The sequence below is a fragment of the Panthera tigris genome, chromosome A2 (assembly GCF_018350195.1).
Source record: "Panthera tigris isolate Pti1 chromosome A2, P.tigris_Pti1_mat1.1, whole genome shotgun sequence".
Taxonomy (NCBI): domain Eukaryota; kingdom Metazoa; phylum Chordata; class Mammalia; order Carnivora; family Felidae; genus Panthera; species Panthera tigris.
The window spans coordinates 149,276,115-149,290,612 of NC_056661.1; the positions used below are offsets into that span (position 1 = coordinate 149,276,115).

Consider the following 14,498-nt stretch of genomic DNA (forward strand, 5'->3'; position numbering starts at 1 on the left):
GAGCAGAGCACTGTGGGCGGGGCAGCTGCCGGGGGGGGGGGGGGGGGGGGGGGGGGCGGGCTGCGTGAATGACGAATGACAGGCACTGTGTTCAGAACAGCCGTCCTCCTTCGAGAGAGATCAGGGGGACCAGACGGTGGGGATTCCACTGCACTTAGCAGCAATGCCTCTTTTTTGTTGAAAATTATTAAGTTCGCTCTTCGGTTCCAATAAGTTTGGCCACCATGTCCCCACCTTCCCTGGACCTGGAAGGCCAATAAAACCACGGCCTCCGAGTGGAGAAGGCACAGCGCAGGGAGAAATTCTGACGGAAGCGCATTTGGACTCCTCACGTGCACACACTCAACAGGGCAGCTCCCCAAGGAGGTGACTGCCTGCCAGGGAGGAGTGGACGAGGGGAGGAGCGGGAGCGGCCGGCAGGCCCCTGGCGGGAGGAGAGGCCGGCTTCCTCCAGCGCTCTGGGTAGAAAGTCCTGGGAAGCCTGTCCGTTCAGCTGAAAAATATCTCCCTGACGTATTTTAACATGTCCTCGTCCTCCTCGGGGCTTCTGCTGCGGGCAGAGTCAGACCCCACGGGCCCCTGAGGGCTGTGGCCTGGAGAAAGGGCGTCTTTTTCATTCTCCTCGTCCTCACTTCTCCCAGGAGAGCTCAGTGACGGTGACAAAGCGGAGTGGGCCTGGGACAGCTCCGGCTTATCAGCGCCAGCCGGAGTCGGTGGCTCCAAGGGCTGTTCCTGTTTCCGGGCCTGCGGGGTAGGAGAAATGAGGGGCAAAACAGACATCGTGCTATTTCCCGAATGAAATAACCGCCGGCGACGCAGAACACGTGCGGAAGCCACTGTGAAGCGTGTGACGGGCTCGAGCACCGCCCCAAATCAGAGCCTCCCCCTCTCCACCCCCGGCGACCCCTCACAGCTCCCGAAGAAGTCAAGACCCCCTTGGGAGAGAGGCGGGCAGGGGCCTGAGGAATGGCAGAGTGGAAAAGACAAATAGGAAAAGCGTATCTGGAAAGGTGGGGGTGACAGAACGGAAGGACCACGGGTACAAAACTTGAGTGTGGGCCTACGTTCTGTCACTTATCGGCTGTGTAACTATGGGAAAGTCCCTGGGTGTTAATATCTCCATCTGTAAAATGGGGACAGTAATACCTGCAATCACTATCACCGGGTTATTGCAAGGATTAAATGAGGCAACAACCTAGGAAAGCACCTGGTCAACTAAAAAGTACTCCACAACACTAAGGTGGCAGTTACTGTTCGCTTCAAAAGCCAGGAGACTTGGGTGGCATTCGGCTGAGAAGTCACCTCACCCACCTGAGACCCTTCAGGGGACGTAGCAGTGAAAAACTTCCGTCCCCTCCACATACCACACACAGTCACCCAGAGACAGCTGCTCTCCCACCCACGACCACTCCCTCCCCGGGTGTCCAGCCCCAAACATTCAGTGACACCGCACGTGGGGAGAGGCCAAGGGGAGCACGAGAAGCGCTAGACAAGGGACAGCTGGACGAAGGGGGATGACAGATGACAGGGCTCCCCAAGGCCGACTGAGAATGCAGGGCGTCTCCTTTATTGCCATTAACCAAGGGCCCAGTCCAGTTTCTGGTCGTGAGTAAGAAGAGACACAGTGGACTTTACCTCAATCAGTATCCCCAGGGCGACATCCACCATTTCGGCTTCACTCATGCAGTACACAGTCCTCGTGGCAGGAAGTCTGAAAGGAAGGCATGATGCTACAGATGGGGACAGACGGGTCTCAGGTCTCACGAGGGGGCAGAAAATGAGGGCAAGAGTCCCATTCCCGGGCCTCCCGATTTGCCACGCGCACCTCTGTGGGGCTGAAACCCCACCCCCCCCACCCCCACCCCCACCTCACCGTTCTGCCCGCACCGCAAGACTCAACCCCAGCAACTGTGACGCCTCCAAACCCTCCCTCCCTCCTCATTCTCCAGGACCCCGACCGGAAGTTGTCCCACCTTGTGGCAGCAGCCCTTGGCATTGCTGCCGATGTCCTCGCTTTCGGGGTCTTCACGGGCACTTTTCTCTTCTCGGCCACCTGGGCTGTCATCCATGTGGGAAGGACCCTCTTTTTATCCCCAGATTTGAAGGTTTCCATCTCTCTTTTCTCTCATGAAGGAAGACGAGTCAGGGCCCAGGCTTAATGACTTGCTTTTCTAATTCAGGACGGGGAACCCCACTCTCATCCGACCAGGAACTTTAGGTCTGTTTGTCCTGCATGGGAGTCACGCTTGAAATCCTACAAAGAACAAAGTCCAGTGAGCTCTAATAAGCTGGAATACTTCCAGTCACCAGCTGAAATTACTGGTCAGGACAGGCCAGAGGTGGACAGCAGGCCCCAGGAGACTAAGATGGCCCATTCCCCTTCTCCCTGCCATCCAAGATGGTCGCTGTCCCCAGGGTGCCTAGCCTACCCTGAAAATCTCTCTCATGATCTCCCCCTCATCTCCGCAACTCCAGACTTCTCATTTCCTCTACCTTAGTGTGGTTACAGACAACTCCAAGACCATTTTGATTCCCCGCAAGGTTTAAATGGCCAACACTCCCTCCCTTAATCCAAAAATACTTCTGGGTGGCCAGATTTTAGCCAGCAGTAGGGATTAGGAACCACAACCGGACCTGCTCCAGGAAGGAGGTAATCCAGAAGGTGCCCTGACAGCCTGTCTCATCTAACCTGGTCTCTCTTCTCCCCACCCCCACTTACCACCGCCACAGCCCCTCCCCCTACAGCTCAGTCCCCACCCAGGGACTCGGGGTGCAAGTCTCACCCTTCCACTTGGCAGTCCACTCTGAAAGCAGTCCAGCTCCGCCTAGGGAGGCTCTTACTGGAGCAGAGGTTTGCCTAGAAAAGGGTCAACCATGAATAAGCGATCCCTCTCTGAATCACAGTCATTTATTGCTCATCTTAGAAGACTGTTTACAACTTAAGAAAAAAAAAATGAGCATGACGTCATCCTAACCTGTCCGGCCAGAGGGCAGAGCTTGGCCAGTGTACCTGGTTGCTGTCAAAATTCAGGCAGTGATGATAGCCGACTGTTCCCACAACTACCCGAGCCCTGCTAACCGCCAGGCGCAGACACAGCCCCGCAGTCAGGCACACCGACATTTATTCCACCCGCAGGCAGATATTATCAAGCCCATTTTTACAAACGAGGAACTGACAGCAATGTGCCCAAGGTTCCAAAAAAAACGGAACGGCCAGCCAGGCCTCGCAGCCGGGTGCTGCAGGCCGAACCCTGTGCCTAAGGGCCGCCGCGCTGCCGGGGCTCCGAGAAGCGCAGAAGCCGGGCGCGGGGAGCCCGCGAAGCCGGGCAGAGCCCGCGCTACCTGGGTGAAACCCGGCCCCGCCGGCTCGTGACGTGCCCGGCGCTCCCCAAGCAAGGCCCGCCCCGCTCTCGGGGACCCTGCGCCACCGGGGCCGCTGCGAGACGCGTGCCAACCTGCGGGGGACGAGGGCGGAGCGGAAGCACGTGGACAGCCACGTGAGGCCTCGCCGGCCGCGGGAACGGCCGGGACCGCCTCCTCCGGGCCCGCAGGCTCGCGGCCCCGTCGCTCGGCTACGGCGGGGCGGAGCCGAGTCCCGGACCACGCGCCCCTCCGGCCCGGCCCTCCAGCCTCCCGGGCCCGCGCGCAGCTCTCGGCTTCCGGGGCGGGCCCGAGAGGCGGCGCGGGGCGGACCCACACCCCACCCACACCTGGCAGGCCGGAGGGACCCGGCTCGGCCCCGCGCGCACCTCCTCCGCCCCGCGCCGCCTCGCCACTTCCGGCCCCCGGCGCGCCCCCTGCAGGCAGCCCGCGCAGTCGGCGTCCCCGCCCCCTCCCCGAGCGGGAGCCGCCAGCTGTCCCGGGGGGGCCGGGTCCGCGACACTCTCTCCTTGACCCCGCTCTCGCTCTCGTCGGGCTCCTCTGAACCCTCATCTAGGCCCTGCCTCTGGAGCTTCCCTGCTCCTCTCTGCATTGTCCAATTTTCGCAAGCATCCTACCAAGTCATTTTAGCCAGGAGCCCCACCCTCCAATCCTGATCGCCCTCAAATTTGGGCGGGCTCCTCATTTTTCACCATTCCCCAGGTAGTGTCTGATCGCCTAGATTGCCTTCAGCAAGGATCCTGGTCGCCGAGTTTAGCGAGCTCCAACCCTTCCCCTCCCCCCACCTCCCACGCCCCCTTTACCTTTGGTGATTCCTCTTAGCAGCTTTCCATCCACTCTTTGGCTATAAAGTCCCTTTCCCTCTTGTATTCAGAATTAAGCCTGATGGCTCTCCCTTACTATAAAACCCAATTGTAATACACACCCTTGAATAAAGTCTGCCTTTAAGTTTTTAACAAGTGTCAGTAATTTTCTATTTAATAGAATAGTTTTTCTTTAACAGGCCCCAAACATGGCTCCAATTGAGGTCTGCTAGTCGGATTTTAATATTATAGTGTCAATTCCTGAACCCCCAAATCAGAAATTAGGGTGAGGGGAGGAGGGCCTGCATTTTTTTAAGGCTCAGGATTCCCACAGACACCAAGTTCAACTCTTGCTGCTGGGGTGTAGGCATCCCAGAAGGAGGGGGTACAGGGTGAGACCCTCAGGTGCAGGAAAAGAAATTATCTTAAAGTAAGTAGGTGTCACTAACACTTAACATTCAGATTGGTGGCCAGGTGTTCCCTTTTCCAACCCGGCAGCTCCACAAAGCTTCCCAGAAGTCCGCGGTGTTTGCGTTCAGCCTGATGCGAGCACTGCGGTGGACACGTGGAGCTAGCATCTAGCTTTAATTAAAATCACACTCAGTTTGGGGCCCCTGGGTGGCTCAGTTAAGCATCAGACTTCGGCTCAGGTCATGATCTCAGGGTTCCATGAGTTCAAGCCCCGGGTGGGGCTGGCCTCCCTCCCCCTCACTGCCCTCCTCTGCCCCTTGCTCACTTGTGCCTTCTCTCTCTCAAAAAAAAAAGTCACACTCAGGGGTACCTGGGTGGCTCAGTCAGTTGGTTTCAACTCAGGTCATGATCTCACTGTTTCATGGGGTAGAGCCCCAGGTAGGTTTCTGCGCATGCTTGGGATTCTCTCTCTCTCTCCCTGCCCCTCCTTCACTAGTACTATCTCTGTCCCTCTCAAAATAAATAAACTTAAAAAAAAAATTTTTTTTTTTTTAAATCACAGCGTACAGCAGCCTCAAAGAGGCCAGCAAAGAGACCCCAGGTCGCAGATGTGACAGACATGACAAAAACACAGAGGAAACTTCTCCCACCAGAGGAATCTTCTTCTACCGCATTTTGAGGTAAAAGGATGATTAGAACTGACCATCTGGCCCCAAAATGTGAAATTATCAAGACACCATCTGAAATGTGATTTGCAACAGATCCGCCAATGGAATAATTACCCTCCGCAGGCCAGAGGTGCACAACTGTGGACCTTGATCCGAAGCTTGGAAACTCCCTACCCTGAAGATCTCTACTAAGTTGTGTGGCACTTTTGGTTTCTCTAAAGCACGCTCACCTGCTGGGCCAGGAGAGTTTAACTCAATCAAGCCTTGAAGAGATAAACCAATGGTTTCAAGTCACAAAACCAACCAGTCCAGCACCGAGGTCACCTGGCTGCAGGCTGCACCCGGACTCTGCCTGCAGTCTTTCCAGAGGGGGCCACACCAGGGGCAGGACCCACCTCTCTGGTTCCTCAGAAGTATTAGAACCACTGACCTCCAGGGTCCTCTGCTCTCAAGCTGGGAGCCAGAACAAACCCAAGTCTAACTGGTGAAGTGTCTTTTTTTTTTTTTTTTTGTCAATGAAAGAAAATACTTATCAGTGGAACCACTCCCTCCATATGTGCCTCCCTAAAACTTCTTCCCAGCAAGCCGAAAAATGAGGTCTGAGAAGCAGGAAACCTTTGCGTCTGCATAGAAGCTACTTGAAGGGAGAGAAGCCCAGGCAGGGGAGAGAACACCCGAGCGGTGGGATCTGGATGGGTTGAAGCGAACCGCTGAAGTGCTCTGAAAGCCGTGCTCCTGGGGCCGAGAGGAGGCGGCAAGCAGACCAGTCCTGAGGACAGCGAGGGGCGTGGAGCCTGGGCCAGAGCCGGGGTCCACACCTGCACCAGGGACACAGGCTCCAAGACCCGAGGCTGGACTGGCTTGATGGTTTCCCTGCTACCCTGCCCTTGCCCCAAATAAGGGGAGGGGTCTTGCTGGGCTTCTGGGTAGGTGCCAAGCAGCTATTGTGAAGAAGGGAAATTTCAAGTTTTGACACATTTTACTGGAGGATGAAAGCCCATCCTGGAGGGGGTATGGATGCGACCGGGAGGAAGGGGGTATGAATGCATCCTGACGAGCCCTCAGGATGGCGCGAAGACTGGGGAGAAGCAGGCCAGGAGGGGGCAGGTTTCCGTATTTGCTCATTTCAAAAGGGTTTGGGTTTTGTGTTTTTAGGCAGTGCTGTGGAAACCCACACAATCCTAAACTGAACTGAAAACAAATGCCCAGAGCATAAAGGAAAAGACAGAAGACACAGCTTTTCAAGTGTTTCTTTGCAATCCTTGAAGACGTTTCGGTAGCAGTGGAGACAGTACTGACGAGAGAGAATGGGTACAAGATAGAAAGTGAGACAAAACTTTGAAGTTCAACGGGCCATGTTCTCACTCGAACGAAACACATGACCGCTTCTTAAACGTCCTACAGCATCGCTGGGGGACGTGAACAATTTGCTGTTTCAGTGCAGAAGATGGGGAAACTGTAAATGGAGAGTCTTGGTTTTCTTCGTTTGAGTAGAGGGTCACCAAGGTAGAAACAGGTAAAAATGTGTAAGTCACTACTTCTTAGTCTCTGGTGTTCTCTCATAATGGAGCCACATAAATACCTACTTTCCTCCACATCCCAGCAGAAGGGTGCCAAGGCGTCAGCACCAACTTCTTCCCGATTTTCCAGAAGTAGGTAACAGGCCAACGCCTGGCCCACCTCAGATGGAAAAGCAAGCTAGGGAGACCCGCTCCGGTGCTCTCGCCATTCACCAGCAGAGGGCGCTGGCACCCGGCTCCGGTCAACCTCAAGGATGTGAAGTTGACAGAACGACAGGAGCCCCAGTGGCAGAGGGACAGGGAAACCGAGTGCAGAAGGCAGCCCGGAGCAGAAACCTGGGACCCTAACTTCATCCCGAGAAGCTCCACCGACGCAGGGAAGAAAAGGAACGCTGTGACCTGACTGGAGCTCAAAGAAACAGAATAGCACATGCCACAGCTGGCCAGCGGGGTGCGGGAGAGGCCGTCCTACCCCGAAGGCGGAGCAAACCTCCCCCAAGGCTCAGCCCTGCAGCAGTGGGCGCGCAGGGGTGGCTTGCGGCTGACTGGCTCCCTGCGGGAACATGTGCCTCTTCAAGGACAAGGGGTGAAGGGACACGCTCTGCTGCACACACACGTTCCAGAAAGAGATACCAGGTGACAGCGAGAGCATTCTTTTTTTAAAAAAATGATGAAAAACTTGCAAATATATACAAAATACTGTCAATCTCTCCTGGGCCAACAGAGCAGCCATCAACGATGCGTCTCCTGCTTCCCGAGCTCTCCTCCTGCCCCTGGAGCAGGCCTGCGGCACAGCCCAGCCTGTGGGTCTCCAGGGCACTCGTGCCACGACTCCGTGCGGCTCCCGTCCAGTCTCTCCCTGAAGACTCCCCGCACTGGCAAGGAGTGGAAGCAGACTGCCCTGTCTTCCCGTCCCATCTCCCCACACCCCCCAAAATAATACTGCTTCCGTGGGCGTCCCTCGGGTTGGGCCCCATCAGAGTTTATGCGCCAGGAGGGTGGTCAGCTTGATCTTGCCATCCATGGAGGCAGTGAGGCACGTCCCACAGTCCATGGCGGTGCTCCAGTCCACAGTGACCACGGGGGCTCGGTGGCCACCCAGGCTCAAGCAGCTCTCCAGAACCTTCTCATCCCCACCCAGCTGCAAGACAAGAGAGGCGGCGTCAGCAGGCACTGTTCACAAACACGGCTACTTTATTCACCAAACTGCCTCGAGCCTGGTGGCTGCTACCCCAATCTGAGGACGTGCCCGGGCACACATGCCCACCTTTCCAGAAGATCTCAGTTTAATTTCTTGGGCCAGGAAGCGCCTTCCCTACCTCAACTATAGTTACTCCTTCGTCTCAGGTGGAAAACAAGATCATACGTTCTCAAGGACCAGAGAATTTTCTCTGCCACCTTTAACCGGCACTCCCCGCCCAGTTCTTTTCCTACATGGTTTACCGCTCCCCAGCATTAGATCCTGGATCTGCTGCTCGGCTGCCCATTTGCTTCCCACAGGAATACGAGCTGTGGCACCCAGCACAGTGCTGGCACAGGCAGGCCCCTGAGGACACATGCACAGGCTCCCCCTCTCCCACCAAGCCCACAGCTATGAAGAGTCAGCAGGTAACGAGGAAGGGGAAGCCAGGAGCACGATGAATAATGATTAATCCGGCTATGGATAACACCCAGGAGTAGGACGCAGGAGTCTCTGGCCTTTGTGGAGAAAACATCTTTAAAAGTCGTAAGTTGTTTAAAAAATATATCAATAAATCAATATCAAATAAAAAAATAAAAAAATAAATTTAAATCATAAGTTGTTTAAAGATCATAAAAACAGGACCCAAAGTTCATTATATTCCTTAAGTAAATCAGACCCCATAACTGGCATTTCAAAAATTGTACAGAGGGAAATCTTCGGACCCATTAATTGGTTACAGAGCACGTCTGACTGCAAATCATCAGGCCATAGTGACCACAGAGGCTTGGTGGCCACCCAGGCTCAGGCAGAAACCCAGAACCGTCTCCTCCCCACCCAGCTGCAGGAGGACAGGAGAGGAGGAGGCATTTGGGACAAACGACAAAGGCTGATTGGGACAAATGACAAAGGCTGATCAGGACAAATAACAAGTGACAAAGGCTCATCGTTACAAATACACAAACACATGCAACACACATAAAATCATACAGAGAGCGAAGTATAACCTAACTGAAACTCAATTTTTAAATAAAATAAACTACAATTGGGCTTGCAAACAGAAAGCTCTTATTTTTACAGCATCTCCCGACAGCAATTACAAGAAACTGCAGAGCTAATTTTAAGAAGGCCAAGAGCCACTAGACACATCATGTGTGGAAAAGAGGAGCCTCACTGATGGCAAACCCAGACGCCCCAGGGCCACGCTCCAAGCCAACAGTCTAGAAGGCTCCTGACACTACATCTCCAGAGTCCTCCTTACACCCCATCCCATTCGAGTGCTCTCACGTGCCTTTATCTCTGTGGGGCCCCAAGGCCTGCCTTCCTCCCTGTCTCTCCTCTGGCCTCAAATCCATAGACCACCCCCCACAACCCGCCAGGGGATCTTCCCTGAGGACTCGGCCCCTGCCCAGCTCCCTCCCCTCGGAACCCCAACACTGCCCTGTCCCTGGTGGTGGTGTCTCGAGTGTGAATCCCAGAAGAACAGGATCGCGCTCTCTCCCCCACGTGCACTCCACAGCGCCTAGACCAACAACTGCGCACAGCTTCTGTCCACACCACGTGCGGTCCACTGACTGATGAGCCATGGCAATGAGGGCATGGAGAGCCCCCAAGCAGAGGACATTCCACCTGTGACTCTATCCCTACAGCCTAAATACCACCGTTAGGCAAAGAGTTAACAGTGAGGCTAAGAATTGGTTTGTGTGGTTACCATAAACATATGCTTAGGCTACAACTCAAATCCTCGTCACTAGTCTGTTTGATAATATTAGTAAAATACAAGACGTTTATAAATTCATACAATTATATTTTACAAAGTACATGAACCAGAGAAACTCGGACACGAGAATTAAAACAAGCGTATAAACTGAGGGACAAAACCAAAGCGGACAACTTACATCATGCTGTGATCAATCACACCCCCAGATTTCTGCTTTGGCCATGGGACTGGAATATCCATGATCCATGGGATCCCCAATAAACTAATAAATCTATACCACATTAGAGTAACTAAAGCAGACCACAGAAAGCTCTTGCTTGTGTGAGGCATGTTCCCCAACCCAACACTCTTTCCAAGCCTTCTCCCTATTTCTTCGTGTTTTCTATAATAGGTATTATTCCCAAGGAACAAAAGCAGAAAAGGTCCAGAATCTGCAAATGGACAAGCAGAGAAAAGGACAGGCGTGCCATACTCTGTCCCCACTCCTGAGCTGAGAATCGGCCCCCTTGCCCGGCCTGCAGCAAGGAGACCCCAGGAGCTATCCATCCGGGGTCAGAGGCTTCTCTGGGGCCACACAGGGCAGGGAGAGGGATGGAGGCCCATGCTCAGCCTGGCCCAGACCTCCAGGGGGGACCTCCCTACCCACCGTGACAGCCCCCCCACCCCCGGTACCTTGTAGATGACTCCGCCCGTGGCAGAACACGTCAGCATGTAATTTCCCTCCGAGTCAAAAGCGAAGAGTCGGCCCCGGGGAACTTGAACCTGCTTGTAGCCGCTGTAACCTGACAGCACAAAGGGGCCCGTGGCGTCGGCGGGGAGGGTGTACTCAGACACCTTCAGGCCACTCTTGTGGATGTTCCACTGGATGAACTGCAACCACAAAGCACAACCTGAATGCTCTTCCAGCAGGAGCTGGCCGTGGCTCCCCGGCACCCAGCCCGGGAGGAGGAGCAAAGGTGGATCCCAGAGCAGAGGCCGTGGGTCTACAGCCCACCAGGAAAGGTGGCGGGATGACCCCTCAGTGCACCCCTGCCCAACACAACTTAAACATTCTTTCAGAGAAGAACATCTAGAAAGAGTCTGTAACTTCACATGAGAGCCAGGGCTTTCTCTCTGGCCTGACTCCAGGAGAGGAAAAGGGCAGGCAGCTGCCGTTGTTTGGGTTCCTGTCTCTGAAGCAGGGGAATGCTCCAAGCGATCATGACTATTACTGCGATTGTTGTTGTTGTTTCTAGGGTTAGAACCCAACCAGATCTTTCTGACTTAGAAGCAGAGAGAGGACACATCCCAAATATCTTCCCGATGTCTCCGCATTGTTATCAACTGAACATGCGCGGTATCATCATCAACTAGCTCCACGCACTATAGTGTATATAATCCTTTAGCCTACATCACGGACAGGCCCGTCTGACCACCTCTTACCTGAGAGTCCTACTCACATAAATAGGAAGTCAAGCTTTAATTTAAAACTCCCTTCCCACAGTTTTCAAATGAAGGATTTATTTTGTAATTACAGTTTTCAATGAATACTACAGGTACATCGTATAAAATCCAAATGTACCGGAAGGTACACATGAAAACCAAGACTTTCTCCCACTTCTGCCTTCCTGCCTCCCACCCCCAGCTCCCTTTCCACAGGTCCTAATGTGTCTTTCCAGAAAGAATAGACAAGGGGGCACTTCTCTTTGCTTTTATCCCGGCTTATTTTACCTTTCTTGACTCCACTCAGGCCTATCGGCACTGACTCTAGGAAGCAAACTCCACACGTGATGCTGTGACCACCCAACCACCAAGGTCAACGCAGCACAACCCGGCCCTAATCTGGACGCCGCTAATGCACCTGTAGTGGGAAGAGTCACTTCTGCTACAAGGAGGGAGGCTGGGTTCTTCCCTTTCATAACCGCCAGCTCCCACTAAACTTGTGCAAACCTCACAACGGTCCTAGGAGACTGGTTACTACTACACCCCTATTACACACAGGACACGGTGAGGCAGAGAGGGGCCCAAGGTCACAGTGCCAGTAAAGGGCACGGTCTGGATTCATCTCACCACCCCCCCCTCCCCGCTTCTCTGGTGCTCTCTGGAATCTCTCAGATGGCTAACCCAGCGGAAGGGAAGTTCCCGATCCAAATCCGCTCCCACCTACCTTCCCGTCCTCGCCGATACTGTACACGGTGTTCTCGTCGTAACTGAACTCCACAGAATAGACCTCCCCGCAGTGGGCCTTCCAGCTCATGGCGCACTCGTGCTGCTGCATATCTGAGGCAATGAGGTGCCGCTAAGACCCCCGCCCAGGCCCCGGGGAGGCATCCGCCCCTGACAGAAGGGCAGAAGCTGTTCTGGAGGCAGAGGGCCTCCTGGAAACTACAGGTATCTCGGAGCTGAGCCCTGCCAAAAAGGCCTTTCAGTTTGCTAGTTCTCTCCGCCAATGTATTAATCGTCTGTTTAACAAATGTAAAATAGAAGCTTTTAACACTGGGTCAAAAATGAGGTTCAGGAATCTCTTGGCAGAGCCTGAGCTCCTCTGGGGAGCCCAGAAGTTGAGGGGGACACACAAATCCTTCCTAGGAGGCCTCCCACCGCTTCCTAGGTAACTTCCCACCAGGGCGCCTGGGGGATCTGCTGGACACAGTCCCTAGTTCCCTCCCAGACTCTCTGACCCGGAGTCTCCAGAGGCAGGTCTGCCTCGGGGATCCTCAAACGGCGACACACCTTTACCAGAGAACGCACGAGCCACGCCAAGCGGACGGCACGGCATTACTCTCACGTGTCCTCCTGGATCTCATTCAGGCCATAGGACTCGGATCAAACAGTCCGGACTCAAGGACTGCTGAGCCCCAGCACTCCCGGGGTCCCCCGACACTGACCGCATGCAAGGTGACTGGTTCCGGAGGTTTTGAAAAGAGCAGACTCGGACCAAAGTTAAGCTCTATTTCAAGCATCTTGAATTGGGCTTCTGCAGTAGCCTCTAGTCCAGCCGGCAAAAACCCAACTCTCTTCTCTGAGACACCGGAGGAGGGGACCAGACTGCCGTGAGCACACCCACTTACCAAACAGGCGGATGACGCCATCAGCTGCCCCTGTGACCAGCAGGTTCCCATTGTGATTGAAGGCCGTGCAGTTGATGGCAATGGGCTCGGGGTCCAGGGAGAACTGGAGCTAGTTACAAACAAAAACCAAAACAAAAAACAACTAACTAAATTGGAAATTGTAAAACAGTAACAACCCGAAATTCAAAATAGGTTGTCTGCAAGGGGAAGGGGGCCAAGAATGCAAAGGGCACACGAGAGCATAAAAAGCGTTGAAGGTTCCACTTTCAAACTGTGACAATATGTACGGGTTCACGTTACAGCTTCTCTTCTCATTACCCTATACACCTTCGATTGCAACATTCTTTTGTACGTACTCAGTATTTCATTAAAACTCTGAAGATAACAAGTGAACATAAAATTACGGGACGTGCTTTTGAGGAAAAGATCGAGATTAAGAAGGATCTAATTAAACTGGAGAAGGGAAAGCATCTAAGAGACACTGGAGGACAGATGTCTGCCAGACTGAGTGGGATAAGAACTCTCTAGAGAGGGGAGAGCACGTGGGTAGGGCCTGCGGCCGCAGGACACTCCACGAGGCCGAAGGGCGGGGACGGCAGACCGCGCAAGGCCCTGGGCCAGTGTGGGTGGGAAATCTGGAAGAATGGAGCGGTGTGACATGCCACAGGGTCTGCCATTCCCTCCGGTGGGAGGGCCGGGGGCGCGAGTCTAGGCTGCATCCCTGGAAGTGCAGAGAAGTGGGCAGAAACACTCTGCAGGTGGGGCCGTCTGCTCACGGACTGACCGCGTGGAGTGAGGGAGAAGGACGGCTCCAGAGAGGCACCTGTTTCTAAGTGGAGCACATCTGGCAAGATGAGGAAAACTAGAGAGGAGAACAGACGTGGCAGGACACGGTGGTCAGGAATTCAGGCGTGGCCCTGAAACCTGAGCTCCAGGGAGACCCCTTGCTGGGAATATACACCATTTCTACAGGCAGACGCAGGGAGGTGCGAACTGGACCCTCGGAACACGGCCCGTCTACAGAACAGGGACCCTTCCCAGTGTCCAGTGACATCAGAAAACCATTTGTTCGAGGCAAGGGCCATGCCACGTTTGTGTCCCAAAACTAATTTTAATGAGCAACGTCACCGCCTTTTAAATGTGTGAGTTTACACATCCTTTCTCTCTCTAGGGGCTGAGGGTCACAGCTGCGGGAACCCGCCACTTTAGGTGGGAACCGTCCTCGGCTCCTGAGGAAGGTGGGCCACGTGGCCCACAAGTCAGCTTTCACGTGGCTGTCACTTCTCAAGAACATGCATGCGTCCCCACCTCTTTCAGCTGCTGCTGTCATTTTTATGAAATACTAAGCTAACGGAATCAGAAAGAGAGTCCACATCTGTCTCCTAAAAACTAAGCCACTTGAATGCCTAATAATAAGCGAGAGAAGGTAATGCGAAAATGCCGTAAGATCCCAGCTACATGGCATTATGGAAAACGCAAAGCTACGGGGACACTACAAAGGTCAGCGGCTGCCAGGGTTTGGGGGGACGTGGTAGGACAAACGGGAGGTGCACAGAGGGTTTTTAGGCAGTGAAAACGGCCTATGTGATACTACAGTGGTAGGTACCTGTCCTCATACATTTGTCCAATCCCTGAGAACGTACAACACCAAGACTGAGGCCTGAGATCAACTCTGAACTTAGGGGATTAGGCGGTCACTGCAGATGCTCTGGTGGGGGACGCAGTAGGGGTGTGTCTACGTGGGGGCAGGGGGCATGTAGGAGAC

At 54.1% G+C, this 14,498-nt stretch overlaps 2 protein-coding genes across 5 annotated transcripts in view; both read right to left on the reverse strand.

Moving 5' to 3' along the window:
- Positions 1–53: 53 nt before the first annotated feature.
- Positions 54–3,745, reverse strand: CYREN (cell cycle regulator of NHEJ). 4 transcript variants are annotated; one of them, XM_042972958.1, is made up of 5 exons: positions 3,711–3,745; positions 2,784–2,857; positions 1,974–2,254; positions 1,636–1,711; positions 54–744 (listed from the first exon to the last, which is right to left on the reverse strand). In XM_042972958.1, exons 3-5 carry the CDS (start codon positions 2,111–2,113, stop codon positions 490–492), a joined length of 471 nt encoding a protein of 156 aa, XP_042828892.1. In that variant the 5' UTR covers positions 2,114–2,254; positions 2,784–2,857; positions 3,711–3,745; the 3' UTR covers positions 54–489. The 4 variants fall into 4 exon arrangements, with proteins under 4 accessions (XP_042828892.1, XP_042828889.1, XP_042828897.1 ...); XM_042972955.1 differs by lacking the exon at positions 3,711–3,745 and adding an exon at positions 3,456–3,686; XM_042972963.1 differs by lacking the exon at positions 3,711–3,745 and adding an exon at positions 3,011–3,321.
- A 2,598-nt stretch (positions 3,746–6,343) lies between these two features.
- WDR91 (WD repeat domain 91) overlaps positions 6,344–14,498 on the reverse strand; it is a 28,619-nt gene continuing 20,464 nt past the window's right edge. The window contains exons 12-15 of the mRNA XM_042972970.1: positions 12,734–12,842; positions 11,830–11,942; positions 10,356–10,553; positions 6,344–7,924 (exon numbers count right to left, since the gene is read on the reverse strand). Coding sequence (XP_042828904.1) covers positions 7,760–7,924; positions 10,356–10,553; positions 11,830–11,942; positions 12,734–12,842 — 585 coding nt within the window. The 3' untranslated portion in view covers positions 6,344–7,759. The remainder of the gene's footprint in view (positions 7,925–10,355; positions 10,554–11,829; positions 11,943–12,733; positions 12,843–14,498) is intronic.